The sequence below is a fragment of the Raphanus sativus genome, chromosome 1, assembly GCF_000801105.2.
Source record: "Raphanus sativus cultivar WK10039 chromosome 1, ASM80110v3, whole genome shotgun sequence".
NCBI classification, from domain to species: domain Eukaryota; kingdom Viridiplantae; phylum Streptophyta; class Magnoliopsida; order Brassicales; family Brassicaceae; genus Raphanus; species Raphanus sativus.
The window spans coordinates 23,902,335-23,919,660 of NC_079511.1; the positions used below are offsets into that span (position 1 = coordinate 23,902,335).

The following is a 17,326-nucleotide window of genomic DNA, read 5'->3' on the forward strand; positions in this document are numbered from 1 at the left end:
TTTTCTTGTTTGGAAAGGATCTTATAAGATCTAACAATGCATCTTCGCTCCTTTTCCCGTTAAAAAAAAATATACCACAAATATATTACACATCAAATTTGAGAAGGAACCATCATTCCTTTAACTTTTTTTCTATATAATTTAGGAGTATTCAGTCTAGACATCGGTTCGGTTTTGTTTTTTTTTGATATTTTGGCTTATAAAAAATAGGTACCATATTAAAATTATATTGACTTTGATTCAGTTTGGTCTATATATGGCCGGTTTTATACCGAAAACCATAAATATATTTATTTTATAGTAGTTTATGAATTTTATTTTATATGATTAGATATAGGCTTTAATATAATATGAATATATTTCATATTTTAAATAAAAGATAATTTATTTTATTTATTTGACTATGTAAACTAACTAGTGAACATATTAAGTTAATAATAATAGTTTTATAGAATAAAAATAAGAAAATTAGTAATCCATAATATTACTAAATAAATAAATATTAAACACACATATTTGTCAACAAAAAAGTAAAAATTATGTTTTGTTGAACTTGATTAAATTGAAAATAGTAACGTAACTTAAAATAAAATATTAAATTACTAAAATCAAAATTTAAGTATGAAGATCATATCAATAAAATAAATGATGTATATATTTTTATATAGTTATACTACTATATTTTTAATTGATCAGTTTATTTGGTTTAATCGGTTTATATACCAACCATATACATATATCACAGTTTCTTAAAAATAACATTTAGTCGGTGTCACAAAATTCAAATAATTTCTATATTTTGGTCCGGTTTGATTTTAATTGGTTTGGTTTTACTAAATTGAACACTCCTATAATATAATTTCTTTTGACATTTTTTTCAATAGTTCTTACCATTTCAAAAGTGGTCACTAGTTGGATTTGAAGAGTCTTGTTCCCTTTAATCCAAAGTGGCCACTGGTTGGATTTTTCAATAGTATTATTCTATATTTTACTCCAAAATAGTGTAACACAAAAATGAAGTCGAGTTTTACTCTAATGTATTACTCCATTTTTGCTCCAAAAATAATATTTTAAAATTATTCTATTTTTATTTTAATAATAATTGTTAATAATATCTTTATAATTTTAAAAATTACCTATTAACCCCAACTATTTTATATTTACAAAAATTTCATAAAATATTAATTATTTGAATCAAACCTCTTTTATTAAAAATACAGAAATAATAAACATAAAAATAAAAAGACGATAAATAAGTTAGTTCAATAATGAGCATTATAATATTTTCCCACAAATGATAATCTAATGCATTACGTAATGGAAAATGAATTTCTTTATCTTTGACATTCCAAAATCAAGCATTATAATAGTTTTTTGTGATTGGAATTCCATCCAAGATTCAAATGTATGTGCATATATTGAAGCTCCGCAAGTGCAAATAATATCAAAGCGATATGTTGAGTCACAAGATCAAAGCTATTTCTCAATCTTTTCCGTTTGAGCAATACCACTGATTTTTACGGATCCGGAAATGAATTTTCGGATTATTAAGTCACTTGTTTTATGTTATCTTTATTGTATATTATTTATGTTTTTAATTATGTTATGCATTTTTCACTAAAACTATTAAATAATAGAATATCTTATTTTTTCTTGTTATTGTATCATTTTAACATAAAAATCTTATTTAAGTAAAAAAAAATTAAAGATTTAAAAGACCATTTTAGAAATAAAAGAAGTTCAACTTCAAAACAAAGTAATGGGTAAGATTACTCCATAAATGGAGTAACCGTAACCATTACTCTATTTTGAAGTTGAAAATGGAGTGAGGTTAGAGAATATTTTACTCCAAAATAATGTTTCGAGTAGAAAATGAAGTATGGTATGGAATAATCTTATTCATTACTCTATTTTGAAATTAAAAATAGAGTGGAGTTAGAGAAGATTTTACTTCAAAATATTGTTTGGAATAGAAAATGGAATATGGTTGGAGATGTTAAGTTGGAACATTTCTATTACTAATATTTTACATGTGTATAATTAAGTAGCTAAAATGGTGTAAATTTAAATTAACCTAAATCACTGAATTTAATATATTATTATCATTTGGGTTAAATATATAGAATAGAGATACTATAACATTGAACAAAAAAAAAAAAAGAGATACTATAACAATGTAGACTAGATTTTGACCCGCGCTTTCAAAGCGCGGGTTTATGTTTGGTGAAAATTTTATATAATCACATTTATATAATACGTCTTGTATATGTATTTATATAATCCGTCTCATATATGTATTTTATATCTAGATTTATGTTCGGTAAAACTATATTATACATGTATTTTTAGATTATTAATTTTGAATTAGATATTTTAAATATAAATCAATATAACAGTTTTATAGTTTTGATCGGTGTTTTAAAATTCGACTGAGACCTGCGGTTGAACGGATTACCGGTTGATCAAAGATAAATTCAGTTCGGGTTTGAAAAAAAAAAACAAAATTTAAAAATCCAATAAAAACTACTAAAATCGAAATCCGGTTACCGGTTGAACCACTGGTTGAACCAATAAACAATTTTTCTTTTTTATAAATAATTTTTGTTAGATAGTTGGGATTATATTTAAGAAAAGCGGTTTAAAACCAAACTATTAAATAGTTTGAGAAAAAATGATGCAGTTTCAAACATGTCCGGTTGGAAAAATATTAAAATGATGTAGTATCAAACACAGAATAATCACATACCAAAATTGAATTAGGAAACCGGTGGTTAATGACAAACCAAAAACAATTAAAAAAGAAACCAATGCAGAATGTCTAAAATGTCATTAATGAATACAAAAGAAAGCCTCTTTAATAGGGGTAAATAGAGTAAAAATCCAAATGTGCTTGTACTTTAATAGTATAGATATATAGAGATCTCAGATATATATCAAGATTTGAAAAAAAAAATCCAAAGAAACAGCCAATAAGATATGTACACGTCGTACCACAAACGGTGTGAAATGAAAATATAAACACATCGAAAAATATCGAACTGGGAGAAAAAAAAGCCTCGACCTTTATTCTTCTCTCCCTCCACCCTTCTCAGCTTCTGCTGGATCTCTCCAGCAGACGGAGCGATCTTCTTCGGAGAGATTAATCAGGGTAAAATTGACTCTCTCTTTCTCCTCATCTCTGTTTCGATTTTATATCTCTTACAGGTCTCTCTGATTTTGATTTTCCCTTTTGTGTTTGGTTTTGTATTTCTCTTCTTTTTTGTCATTAATTAGGGACCGACCGACCGATCGATCAAGGCTTCTCGGGCAAAACAGGTGAATTAATAGCTTTCTCGTGTTATTTGATTTAGGGTTCTATTGTAAGAACACGGATCAAGTCGACCGTTTAATGATTTGATTGGTCTGGTAGTATTTGCATGTGTTTTTTTCTGTTCTGTCTTATTCAATTTAACTATGTAAGAGTTGTGTATGGTCTTTTTAATAAAAGGGTAATATCTCATTTCTAAGAAGGATGGTAGTGTTGGATGGAAGTGATGTTAACTATGTTTCAATAACTTGAAGTGATTTGTGATGATAGTTCTTAGCTTTATGCTGTGATATGAGAGACTCATTTATAAAGGATGGAATTATATTAGCTATTTTTGGCACATGAAGTGATATGAAAGTTCTTAGCTTTATGTGGAAGGCTCGTTTCTAACAATTCATTTCTAAGGAGGGAAGTCTCAGATGGAAATGATAGTAACTCTGTTGTGGAAATTTGGAAGTGATTTGTGATGAAAGTTCTTAGATTTTTGCTAATATGAAAGGATGGTAGTGCTGGATAGAAATGATATTAACTATGTTTTAGAAACATGAAGCGATTTTATCATCAAAGTTCTTAGCTTTATATGATATGAGAGGCTCATTTACATGCTAAAGTCATTTCTAGCATTTGATTTCTGTGAAGAAAGGTTGTGTTGGATGGAACTGGGGTTAGCTTCACTGCTGTTTATTAATTATTCGTTTACACTTTCTATTTACATAAATATCAAGTGTGCTTGATTGGAATTAGCTGCAAGTTAGCTTAGTTATTACTGTCTGACTGGGTAGCGTATGGCTGTAAAAATCAGGTTTTAGTAGGATCTGTCTTCTTTCTATGTTACTGAAGCAAAGGATGACTTATAATAGTGCAGAAATGGACCACGACAAGACAGGATGCCAAAGCCCACCCGAAGGTCCCAAGCTATGCATCAACAACTGCGGTTTCTTCGGAAGTGCTGCCACAATGAACATGTGTTCCAAGTGTCACAAGACTATGTTGTTTCAACAGGAACAGGGGGCTAAGTTTGCATCTGCAGTGTCTGGATCACCCAGCAACATCATCAAGGAAACCTTCACTGCTGCGTTGCTTGATGCTGAAACCAAATCCATTGAGCCCATGGCTGTCTCTGTACAAGCTGTTGCAGAGGTAGTAGCACCAGAAGAAGCTGCAGCAAAACCAAAGGAAGGGCCAAGCCGATGTACTACTTGCAATAAACGGGTTGGTTTGACTGGATTCAAATGTCGCTGTGGTGACCTCTTCTGCGGGATGCACCGCTATGCAGACGTACACAACTGCTCTTTCGATTACCATGCTGCTGGGCAAGAAGCTATAGCTAAAGCAAACCCGGTTGTGAAGGCAGATAAGCTTGACAAGATCTGAAACTCAAAACTCTGTTTCCTTCTTCCTGTTTGTGTCTGGTTCAAGCATGTGTTGATCTTTAGCTTCTTCCATTCTCTCTGTGTGCTCTTAAATATATAATATATATGCTTTGAAGTGTTTCCTTTTCTTATTATTTATGAGCACTATGGTTTGGTTGTGTTTACTCCTCTTTGGGTCTGTATCATATTAAGATTGTAACTTTAGCTATATGAAGATTTTTCTTAAAAGCTTTATATGCTTGTCCTTCAATAAAGGTTTTAGACCAGGCGCTAATTCATCTTTTATTTTATCTGGGTGGTGAGCTAGGCAACTTTTAAAGTCAAGAACTTTAACATGTGGCTCGATGAAGACTCACGAGCTTCCTTGTCCTGGTTTTACCAATGCGATAACCAGATAAAACCTCACTCCTGCACTCTATTGTAGATACTGAAAACATAGGAAAACTATTGAGGATAACATATCGGAGAATGATAAAAACATGTTGAAAACACACAAATATAATAGAAAAATTATTAAGCCAAATCACAAACTAAATTAAAATGGGAGGGAAAATTATTAAGAACAAAAGTCTGAATCTCTCACGATTAAAATCATCAACCTTTGAAATCTCATGTTGCATGAAATGAAGATACATAGGTAACATAGCAGAAATTAGGTTGAGCATGCTATAACAAGCAATGGAACGTAGCATTTTCTCACCATCACAAATAAGAACAATCAATTTATATAAGTAACAATACCTACCTGTAATTCATAGGCCAACCAAAAGACCAGAGAAAAAGGTCTGAATGTAGCTAAGTTAAAATAATTAGAATAAAATTTATACAATTTATCTAAAGTTCGTGTACAATTGTATTGAAAACTAGATCTTGATCCGCGCTTTGGAAGCGCGGAATATTTTACGATGAAAAATTTCACTAATAATTTAACAAATATTTTGTTAACTTTTAAAGAGTGTGTATTTAAAATATTTTTGCATTTAAATCAGTGTTTTTAAATTCAACCCGATTGTGATTATACCGGTTAATCCGGAGATCTAACAATTCAATTTAGTTTTTTAAAATATTCATATTAAAAAGTCACTAAAACCCGAGACTAACCGATTGAACTGATGGATGACCGATATGTAATCTAATTTGATTGAAATTGTAATAGTTTCATAATTTGTAATCTTATAATCCAACTTTAAAGTTTATTATTTTGTAATTTATGAAATTATGACGTTTCTACAAAATTTTAAAGAGAAAATGATGGATATAAAATAACTAAGATTAATTATTGTATTGTTTGGAAACGTTGATAGTAGTATATAAAATATATTGTTTAGAAACATTGATAGTAGTATAAAGAAATAAGTATATTGTTTGGAAACATGGATAGTACTATAAAGAAATGAACATTAGTGATTTAATGTAGGTTTAACTATAAAATATAAAAATATATTTAATTTACAAACTTACAAAATAAATGTTAGGTCCAACAGAATGTTTCTGTTTTAATAAGATAGATGACAGATACAAGTTGTAACGAACTTGGATTTTCTCCGTAAGATATCAAACTAAGTCTTACATTGAAGAATTACATAATGAGTGTCTAATATATAAAGAGATGTTCAATTTTAGTTAGTATTAGGTTTTTTGGGCGGGAAAGGAATCTAAAAGTAAATCCATGTGGATCAATTTCTTAGACCCAAAGTGGATAATATCATACTAATGGATGATATAGAATTGGACATAGACTCAATAAATTCCAACAATTGGTATCAGAGTGGTTTGACGAAGATCTGCAAAAAGATCAAAATACTCTTCGAATAAGAATGAGACCCTTCAAGGTGAAAGAGGAGATCTGTGGTAGTAACTAGTCAAAAGATCATGGAACCTATGATGTTGTGGAAGACACATTCTCAAAGGAAACCCTGCAATTACTGGTACAAGGTGGTGCCAAGATGATCCACTAAGGAAAAAAAGACACGAGATGAGTGTGGTCCTGACACATTCTCAAAGGAAACCCTGCGATTAGTGGTACAAGGTGGTGCCAAGATGATCCACTAAGGAAAAAAAAACACGAGATGAGTGTGGTCCTTAATTTGAGGGGAAGAATGTGGGATATCAAACTAAGTCCCACATTGAGGAATTAGACAAGGAGTGTCTAATATATAAAGAGATGTTCAACTTTAATTAATACGATACTTTTTTTAAAGGAACCCAAAAGTAAATCCATGCGGATCAGCCTCTTAAACTCAAAGTGGACAATATCGTACTAATGGATGATATAAAGTTGAACATGGACTCACTAAATTTCAACATTCTCTGGTCTTTTGATTGAAATCGTACAGCGAGTCTTTTAATATTCTGTAATGTATACTAAGCTAGTCATGAAAAAGAAAATTAATAAAATCTCAAAACAAAATCTTCAATGAACTTAGTAACTAAAAAACAGTATAAAACAAACATAACTAAAGGTTATAATTAAGAAATGAAGAAAAAAACTAAACATGGCCTTTTGCAAAAGCTTTGATTTGGTCCTTACGAGACCTATTGTGCTTGAAATCGGAGCTACAAGAGCAATACCAAAGCTTACCACAATTCTTCTCATGCGTTCTCCAATCTCCTTTCACTGCAAAGACTTTGCCACACGCCCACACCTGCGACAAGCAAAAGGTTTAGACCCGTGTTTGCGTTTGTAATGTGTTTGGAGGGTTCGAAAGTCTTTTAGAGGCTTGGCTCGTGGGTGGTCAATGTTGTTCTTGAGTCCTGGTGCAGATAAGAACATTATGGTAAAACGAAACATTTTATTTTCATGGGAAAAGGTTCACCAATATCTATGATCTCCCTCTCGCTCTCTCCGTAGTCGGTAGTCATCACCAGTGGAAGAAGATTTCCCGTAGATGGATCCAGGAAACTGTGGAGTTCTTTTGGTCACAAGAGAGATCTCGAGTAGCTTCTATCGGTCATCACCCCACAGTGGAAGGAAGGTTTTGTTGAATTATGTCTTGAATCTGCGAGTTGGCGAAGATCGGGCAATTTTCAGGTGTCATGGATCGGGTGATCTCTGGTAGAGAATGGATGTTCCCTAAGACATAGAGTGGGCGCTCTGCGACATGGAGTGGGCGTTCCTAATATATGGAATGGGCGCTCTATGACACGGAGTGGGCGTTCCCAGCGGCATAGAGTGGGCATGGAGAAGGTGCTCCTTTGCCAAATCCAGAAATATGGAAAGTTTCAATAAACGCTTTCTTATATATACTTTTAGGGTTTTACCATATTCTGTAACATGAGTTGTACTCTGAAAACTCGCCTCCATCAATAGAGTATTTTCTTTGTCCGTTGTAGCCGTTAGAGGTGAACCATGTTATATCTCTTTATCTTTGTTTATTGTTTATCCATCTGTTAATTTGTATTTTCTCACATCCGTAACAACAGGTTTCTGTTAGGATTTTTATTCTGCTTCAGGTATCCATTATGACGGGTAAAACAGAGCTTTGGGTGATCGGATCATTGCTTTCGGAATGTGAAGCAAGATATGAAACACACAACCAAACATTTCTCCTTGTTATTTCAACATTTCTCCTTGTTATTTTAACATTACTCGAAACCTCAGTTTTGTTGAAGACATCAAGTCATGTAACGGTTATTTTAAAACTAAATCTTGAACATTCTTATTCCTATACCGACTCCCTTTATCGATAATAATCTTCATCCTTTTTAGTCCCTCTATCCTTCAGATCATTAATCATAAAACTTGATTATGTTCTTAATAGTGTATGGATGAATCAAAAGGCTACTAGGTCTACAAGCAAAACAACATTCGCAAAAAAAATCCGTATCCGGAAAACCGCGTTATACCTGATCTGAAAAAGTAGACCAAACCCGAATCAAAACCGGTAAATTATATAGAAAGATCCAAAATTTTATTATACGAAAAATAAAACCGAACCATTCTGGGTGCCAGAAGATATCTGAATAACAACTATATACTTAAATATATTAATTATTTTGAATTTAATATCTACAAAGTGATCAAAATATCTGAAATATTAAAAATTATTTAAAATAGCCACAAGTAAATATCCAAAATATTAAAAACACTGGAGATACTGAACTATGTACCTACCTTTTCTATACTCAAGTATCCAAATCATACATGTTTTATGTTTACTTTTAGTATTTAGTGATACATTATTAAAATTTATATGTTGTATACATCTTTATTATTTTTTTGAATTTTGAAGATTTTAAGATTTATTTTAATTTTATGAATATTTTACAAAACTTATAGAGGTATCGACCTGAATTCAACCCGTAATAATTTTAACCGAACCCGAATCAAAATTTGTTAATATTCGAATGGAGTTTAATCTACAACTCCGAAAACCCGAAAATCAAATAGTTCGAACAGTTATCCGAATATCTACCCCCTCCCTACAAGAAAAAAAACCTATTTTTTGACAGCAAAATATCTAGCAACGTTGTCGAAATCTATGAAACCCGTCGTATTTCCGATGACAAACAATTAGTCCGAGTTTAAGCGTCAGTAAACAATGATCATCGTGATTTTGTCGGAAAATTACCAACAAAATTCTTTTTCTCGGACTATTATAGGAACCGATCATCGGAAACAACCGAGATACTTCTGATAAGATTGGCGTGGAACAGTTTTGTCTTAGTTGACAGTGCTTTCTGAGAAATTATCGACAAATTCAGTTAAAAAAAATTAAAAACAAAAACCGGAGGTGGAGTTTAGTTCAACGAAACCACCGGTTTAGTTTCTTTTTTTAACATCAGCTGATATTAACGAATCCCAATTTAGAAAGTTTTTATGTAACACACACCATCCCTCACCGCATCGAGGCGACACTGTTAGACCACACACCAGAGCCGCTGTTCTCGTCCCACAACAAACAACGCAAAATCCACAACATCTGCCAAACAAATTTACTTTATTTCAACAAATAACAACATCTAACCCTTCGTATAATAAGAATATAAATCATAAGATAACTAAAGAAGCTTAAGATATTCTTACCTTTGACGGCATAAAGGATTATAGAGGCGTGGTTGAAAATATCTTTGAGAATTTATGAACATGGTGAGATCTACAAAATTGAATTTTTAATGGGGGGTGGGGAGGGGGGGGGGAGATGGCTGATTTAAGAATTGAAAATTAACTTGAAGCCAACAAAATTATCACAAACCGAGAAACTCTTGACGCCGGTTTGTTGTCGATGTCTTCTCAGAAACTATTGCAATGGTAACACCTGTACGCATACACAACAATTCTTCCACGATTTTCAGATAAATTTCAAAGACTTCGTTGTTGTCGGTAATTGCCTAGAGATTACCAACAAAAGTTCCGACAAATTGCAGAGACTTTGTTATCGTCGGTAATTCCCAACAAGAGAATACCAACAGACATTCCAACAAAAAACAATTCTCGGAAGATTCCGACAATATATTGTGACGAAATTCTGACAAATATTGTTCATCGGTAATTTCCGAGAAGTATCAGGTGAAATTTATAGTTTCTCGGCAACTTCTAGTAAAGTTGAAGCAAAATTTCCGATGACGCTCTTTTCTTGTAGTGCCTATTCAAAGCATTAGATTCTCAAGCCTAATCTTATCCTGATACATTAGCCAATCAAACTAAAGTGTTGCCAAATATCTCAGTAACAAACAAAATTGGAGTCCAGAAAAATATAACAAAAGACTATTCTTCTCAACGTGACAAAACACAAACAATAGGCAAGGAAAAGACAATGTAATCAGTGTGCCAAACTGTTTATCCCTTAACCCACGGCAACTGTTTATCCCCTTTATCCACGTCCAAATTTCATGTTTACCCAAAATTTCAAATTTAAGTTATGGGATAGTCATATTATAATTGAAATTGTATCAAATTTCATAGATATTTCAATATTTTACCACTACACGTCTCAGATGGCAAACAAATATATATACAATTAAATTATTACAAATTAACAGTTTCGAGTTTTTACACAGATAAATATTTTTTTTTTGAACACTAACACAGATAAATATATAATTGCTTTTTTACTCACCAAATTGCAATGTGATACTATAAATAAGACTACGGATCAAGGATGAATTACCTCATTTCAACTATAAAAACATGCAAAACGTATAAATGCATTACGTACCCATATATTAATCTATGTAACCACGATGCCATAAACGTAACCATATATGAATGAGTTACGTAACAATATGCATTACGTCACCATAAAAGTATGAATGCATTAAGAACCACATATATTAAACTTTTTTGGCGGGACCACGTTGATATTTACACACGTTGATACAAACACTATGATCCATGTCTTGGAAAAAAATCATAATATAAATTGCCATCGAACGTATGTATGCTTTACGACCCAACATTCTATCATCTCACCACTGAAGTAACATACACCTTCAAAATGTCTGAAGAAATGAACCCGCGGACACCGCAGGACTCAAAACGCGACGGTTCAAAACAGCACATAATGGTGTTTCCATATCCAGCACAAGGCCACTTGCTTCCTCTTCTCGACTTAACCCATCAACTCTGTCTGCATGGCGACATCACTGTCTCAATCATCGTAACACCTAAAAACCTTCCTTACCTCTCTCCTCTTCTCACCGCTCATCCATCGGCTGTCTCCGCCGTCAGTTTTCCTTTCCCTCAGAATCCTTCTCTCCCTCCTGGCGTTGAAAACGTCAAAGACACCGGTGCTTCTGGAAACCCTCTGATTATGGCTTCTCTTCGTCAGCTTCGAGAGCCTATCATCAACTGGCTAAGTTCTCATTCTAATCCTCCGGTGGCTATCATCTCTGACTTCTTTCTTGGATGGACCAACAATCTTGGTATCCCTCGCTTTGCTTTCTTTAGCTCCGGAGCTTTCTTAGCTTCGATTCTCCATTTTTTCTCTGACAAGATTCATCTATTGGAGTCAAATGAGCCGGTCTGTTTCTCGGATCTTCCTCGTTCCCCTGTTTTCAAGACAGAGCATCTCCCGGCTTTGGTCCCAGAGTCTTCGTTATCACAAGATCTCGAGAGTTTTAGGGACACGACGATGAATTTCTCGAGCTACGGTTGTGTTTTCAATTCTTGTGAGTGTCTGGAAGAGGAGTATATGGAGTATGTGAAGCTGAAAACGGGTCATAACCGGGTTTTCGGTGTTGGTCCGCTTCCTTCAATCGAGTTGGGTAAGGGAAACTCCTATTCCAGTGTAGACGTGGAGGCCTTGATGAGTTGGCTCGATGGATGTCCGAATGGATCTGTGCTCTATATCTGCGTTGGAAGCCAAAAAGTGTTGAGTAAAGACCAGTGTGATGCCTTGGCTCTTGCACTTGAAAAGACCATGACCAAGTTTGTTTGGGTGGCTAAGAAAGACCCGATACCGGATGGGTTTGAGGATCGGGTCGCGGGTCAAGGAATGGTTGTTAGAGGGTGGGCTCCTCAGGTGGCTGTGTTGAGTCACGTGGCGGTTGGTGGGTTTTTAAGCCATTGTGGATGGAACTCAGTTGTGGAAGCGGTGGCTAGCGGAACCATGATCTTGGCTTGGCCCCTGGAGGCAGATCAGTTTGTGGATGCAAGGTTGCTGGTGGAGCATATGGGTGTGGGCGTTAGGGTCTGTGAAGGGGGAGAGACTGTGCCGAACCCGCATGAGCTAGGTAGGGTTCTAGCTGAAACAATGGGCGAGCGCGGACGTGATGTGCGTGGTCGGGCTAAGGAGATGGGACAGAAGGCAAAAGCTGCTACTGAAGCAGGAGGAAGCTCTAATGCAGATTTGGAGAGACTTGTAAAAGAATTGGCCTCTCTATAAACCAAATGATGTACAAGCCTTTCAAGAGGTTTATCTAAATAAAAATGTATGTGTCCTTGTTTACAAGGTATTGACTATGATTGTGCATCTTCGTCTCACAAGGAACAACAAAAGTTTGCTCACCACAATCGCAAATAAGAACAATCAAGTTATATAAGTAACAATACGTTCCTGAAATTCATAGGATTCAATAAGCTTAATTGTGTTCACAAACAGAAAAAAAAAACTGAACGTAGCTTCTTTTTCTTCGGACAAACTGAACGTAGCTTAGTTACAATAATTAAAATGTAAGTATTAAAAGTTATCTAAACTTCGTGTACAAGTGTACTGAAAATGACAGATATAAGTTGTAAAAAACTTGGGATTTCTTTGGTCTCTTTTATTGAAATTGTACAACGAATCTGCTATGCATTAGAGCACCTCCAATGGGGCTCAATGGAGTTCTTAATATGTGTATTATATACATACATACATATATATATACACACCTAATACGTATATTAAGAACTCTAATGGGAAGAGCCACATTAGAAGCTATTCAGGTAAAAAAATATCTCAAGAGAAAAAATCTTCGATGAACTTCTAGTTAATATGAAACAGCATTAAAAACAAACATAACTAAGACCACCCCTAATGGAGGTGTTGTTGTTAAAATTGAGTTTCAATTTTTGAATACCCTGGAATGAGGGTGTTGAAATATTATGTATATCTATGTAGATTCAACACTTTGGAAAGTTTCAACATGTTAATAAAATATTATGTGGACTAGCTTTGCCGCATGACACAAATTAATTGGGTAAAAATATTGTGCAGGTTTATTTTATTTTTAATTTTATCCAATACTTCAAACTCATGTTATATAATTCTTTATTTTTAAATAATAAAAATTATATCAAAATTGATAACTTTTTACTATCTATGAATAGAGACTACTTTCAGTTCATTTGGATAAAAAAGAAAAAAACGTCAGTTTTTCGTATAATCAACTATTTTAGTGTTTTAAACCTTTTTGTTAAATAGATCATAATAGTAACTTTTTTAAATTCAAAATTATTCTTAGTAAAAGTTATATTATTTTAGTTTTTAAGTTAATTAGAATCAAAAAGACATTATTAATATATAGTTATTATATTACAAAAATAAAAGTATGAATTAAAAATAGTGGGGTAGAATGTTAATTTTTATAAACAAACTATTGTAGAGATTAAAAATAAAGAAAATGTTGAATAAATTAGGTAGATAATAGAAAAGCTGATGTGAAATGTTAAAAGGAGAAAATAGGATATCGAAAATAAAATCGGTGTTAAAACGATTGTACATGGTCTTAAGAAACTAAAAGACCCATGCATACAATTAATTTAATGCATGAGAGGAAAACAGAACATACTAAAACATTATTAATAACTCATTTTTGTTGCAATCATCGTCATGTTACTCGATATCAGTAGCAGCTAGCGTCATAGTTGTCCTCATGATCTCCCCCAAAACTATCAATCCCACAAGGAACATGACCATTTCCAAAAGCCTTGACGTGGTCCTTAAGAGATCTCTTGTGCTTAAAATCGGAGCCACAAGAGCAATACCAAAGCTTACCACAATTCTTCTCATGCGTTCTCCAATCTCCTTTCACTGCAATGGCTTTGCCACACCTGCGACAAGCAAAAGGTCTAGACCCGTGTTTTCGTTTGTAATGTGTTTGGAGGGTTCGAAAGTCCTTGAGAGGCTTGGCTCGTGGGTGGTCAATATTGTTCCTGCAGCCTGGTGCACAGCAGTAACATGGTAGTCTTAGCATTCCTGTTGGTTGTGTTCCTTTTAAGGACTCTGGTCCCTTTCTGTACTGTGAGCCGTGTCCCCACATGTGCATCTACCATTGAAAAAACGTTTTCCATGTCATAAATCATAAGGGAGTCATCAGTCTTAGAAAGTACTAGTTTTAAATCTAGGCCACGTGCTATTGTGGTGGTCGGTGGGTATTGTGACACTATGGATTATTGGATTTGTTCAGATAAAAGTATTTGTATATATGTTTACCAAAACTTAGTTAACATAATCTTATTTTATAAACGTTTGGATATAGTACATGCAAACGCGAGGCCAACGTATATTTTTTTGGTTTGAGTTGTATCTGTGTTTACAATTTTCAAAAGAAATTTCGCCCATTAAAATATCTTCTTTTTTTTTGAACATTCTCTTATTTCTTTTCGAATGAACTCAATACTTTAAGAAATGACCATAAACAAATATAGCTTTGACCAAGTAAAAAAAGAGCTGTAAATGTGAAATGTTAAACACTACAAGTACAGTTCTATATGCATATATTAGCCTCTTTATTGCATTTAAAATTTTAGCTGTATCTATCTTTGGATAATAATATATGTATATAAACAAGACAAAACTAAATATTCACAAATAATTGGCTAGACAGTAATCCTCATGAGTTCACAAAAATCAAGAGAGACAATAAAGATGGAGGTGGACTAAGCATGTTTCAAAGATTATAAAGTGCCAGTCTAGCTAGGTAAGTCGATATTACATAGACACCATCATTCAACACACTGAAATTGATTTGAAGTGTGCCATCAATTTCGTAAAAGATCGAGTTGATTATTCTTGAATTAATTAAAGCATCAAGGCATATATAGTACTAGTATTTACCAAAGCATTTGTTAGTTACAACTATTAGCGATACACCTAAAGATCCATAAATTAACAATGAGTTTGTATATGTTTTACTAGACCCACCAGAAAAACTATGGACAATATATAAATTCCTCTTTTTTGGAACACAAACATTGTATAAAATCCATTTTGAAGAATAGTAAGTCAAATCTTAAGAGAAGTTTACATTTGATTCTTGAATCAATGGAGTGGTACCTGCATGTTGTTGTATCTGTTGAATGTCTTGAAGCAGATAGGACAAGAGAACTGTGTAGGTCCCATCAAAATCTGATCAGGTGTAGGGATCCAGTAGTGATGACCTCTGTGTAGATATCCATCATCATCATCATGAAGGTGGAAGTCAACTGTGACCTCTACTCCTTGGTCATCATCTTGCTCATCGGTTGTTGCATCAGGAGCAATATAGCTCCCACCAACACCACAGTTTGGTAACCCTAGATGAAGATCCACGGTTACATCATGAGGATAACTAAGAAACTTTGAAGAGCTGATCTGATCTGTGTCCATGAAATAGTGTTGATCTTGTTGTTCTTGGTGCCTTATGGGACTTAAGCTAAGGAGAGGAAGAGCTTCTCTAAGCGGAGGTGAGTTAGGGAAAGTGGAAGTAGTAGGAGCCATGTAATTAGGGTTTGTGGTATTAGGGTAATAAAAGCAGTTGTGAGAGTTGTAAATGTAAGAACGAGAAGTGGAACTGTTGAAGTTTGTATTGTCAAATCCATTGTTGAGAAGATTGGAATAAGCTGGATTAGACATGACTTTGAGGAGAAGACAAATGAGAAGAAGACAGGCACCGTATCTTTGGTTGATGGGGTTAAGATAGGGATGTGAGTGTATGTATATATATAGAGCATATGATGTATGAGTATATGTAATTATGTATGTGCCAGCGTTTGAGATGTGACGAAGCGATGGAAACTATCTTTGGGGCTCGCATTTTGGTGGATCTATGGTTCTATTTACATATATGCATGCACATGCACTATAAAGTCAAAACATATTTAGATCCTTGCAGCGCCGGTCTAAAAGGATTATAATACCTAAAACCAAATTTAAAATGAACAAAACTTAGCTTCACCCCCTAAGGTGAACCTCTACATTCACCCACCAATAGGAATTAGTTAATTGAGATTTGATATCTTTTAAAAAAGGAAACCAAGTAATAAGAATTTAATGAAATAAAATTATGTTTTTAGATAAATAAAAAATAGTAGCAATTAAAAAAAATATTTGTTTTAGTATTGATAAATCCATCAAAAAATACTAAACCCTAAACCCTAAATTCTAAATACTAAACCCTAAACCCTTGGGGAAAGCCTGAACCCTTGGGAAAATTCTATACCCTAAATCGTTAATCTTAAACCCTAAACCCTTAATCATAAACTATAATATTAAACCCTAAATTCTAAATACTAAACCCTAAACCCTTGGGGAAAGCTTGAACCCTTGGGAAAATCATATACCCTAAATCGTTAATCTTAAACCCTAAACCCTTAATCATAAACCATAATATTAAACCATAGGATTAAGAGTTTATGATTTAATATTTGTCAAAGAGTTTAGGGTTTAGAGTTTCATGTTAGAATTTAGGGTTTAATATTATGGTTTATGATTAATGGTTTAGGGTTTAAAATTAACGATTTAGGGTATAGGATTTACCCAAAGGTTCAGGTTTTCTCCAAGGGTTTAGGGTTTAGGGTTTAGAATTTAGGGTTTAGGGTTTAGTATTTTCTGACGGATTTAACAATATTAAAAAGAATATATTTTTTTGATAATTGCTACTATTTTTTATTTATCTAAAAACATAATTTTATTTCATTAAATTCTTATTACTTGGTTTCCTTTTTTAAGAGATATCAAATCTTAATTAACTAATTCCTATTGGTGGGTGAATGTAGAGGTTCACCTTAGGGGGTGAAGCTAAGTTTTGTTCATTTAAAATTATGTCTGTAAACATAATTTATCAAGATCACAAAATAATATTAAAAAACAAAAAAAAAATCAAATTATAAACAGTTTATAAAAACTTTTATTGTTGAAACATATATTTTTTACATTTGTTTCCCATAAAATCATCCATTATATTTAATCAAGTCTTTCAATCATAATTGTTTCAGTAGAGAATATAAAATTCCATTTAACAT

At 33.2% G+C, this 17,326-nt stretch overlaps 3 protein-coding genes across 4 annotated transcripts; 2 read left to right on the forward strand and 1 right to left on the reverse strand.

Annotated features, from left to right (window-relative positions):
- Nucleotides 1-3,009: 3,009 nt before the first annotated feature.
- Nucleotides 3,010-4,914, forward strand: LOC108827552 (zinc finger A20 and AN1 domain-containing stress-associated protein 2). Of its 2 annotated transcripts, none has more exons than XM_018601078.2 (3): nt 3,010-3,148; nt 3,274-3,315; nt 4,168-4,914. In XM_018601078.2, exon 3 carries the CDS (start codon nt 4,175-4,177, stop codon nt 4,679-4,681), a length of 507 nt encoding a protein of 168 aa, XP_018456580.1. In that variant the 5' UTR covers nt 3,010-3,148; nt 3,274-3,315; nt 4,168-4,174; the 3' UTR covers nt 4,682-4,914. The 2 variants fall into 2 exon arrangements, with proteins under 2 accessions (XP_018456580.1, XP_018456663.1); XM_018601161.2 differs by having other exon boundaries at nt 4,173-4,914.
- Nucleotides 4,915-11,058: 6,144 nt separating this feature from the next.
- Nucleotides 11,059-12,593, forward strand: LOC108858564 (UDP-glycosyltransferase 89A2). Its single transcript, XM_018632498.2, has one exon. The coding sequence runs from the start codon at nt 11,061-11,063 to the stop codon at nt 12,504-12,506; it is 1,446 nt and encodes a 481-aa protein (XP_018488000.2). The 5' UTR covers nt 11,059-11,060; the 3' UTR covers nt 12,507-12,593.
- Nucleotides 12,594-13,925: 1,332 nt separating this feature from the next.
- On the reverse strand, nt 13,926-15,938 carry LOC108839113 (zinc finger protein WIP5-like). Its single transcript, XM_018611942.2, has 2 exons — nt 15,381-15,938; nt 13,926-14,370 (listed from the first exon to the last, which is right to left on the reverse strand). The coding sequence occupies exons 1-2, from the start codon at nt 15,936-15,938 to the stop codon at nt 13,948-13,950; spliced, it is 981 nt and encodes a 326-aa protein (XP_018467444.2). The 3' UTR covers nt 13,926-13,947.
- Between the last annotated feature and the right edge of the window lie 1,388 nt (nt 15,939-17,326).

Bases quoted from the DNA above. Each gene is read 5' to 3' on its own strand.
- LOC108827552 (XM_018601078.2), top strand. From the start codon at position 4,175: ATGGACCACGACAAGACAGGATGCCAAAGCCCACCCGAAGGTCCCAAG.
- LOC108858564 (XM_018632498.2), top strand. From the start codon at position 11,061: ATGCTTTACGACCCAACATTCTATCATCTCACCACTGAAGTAACATAC.
- LOC108839113 (XM_018611942.2), bottom strand. From the start codon at position 15,938: ATGTCTAATCCAGCTTATTCCAATCTTCTCAACAATGGATTTGACAAT. The intron at 14,371-15,380 runs GTACCACTCCAT...TTTCAATGGTAG, and splicing joins ACAGATACAACAACATGCAG to ATGCACATGTGGGGACACGG.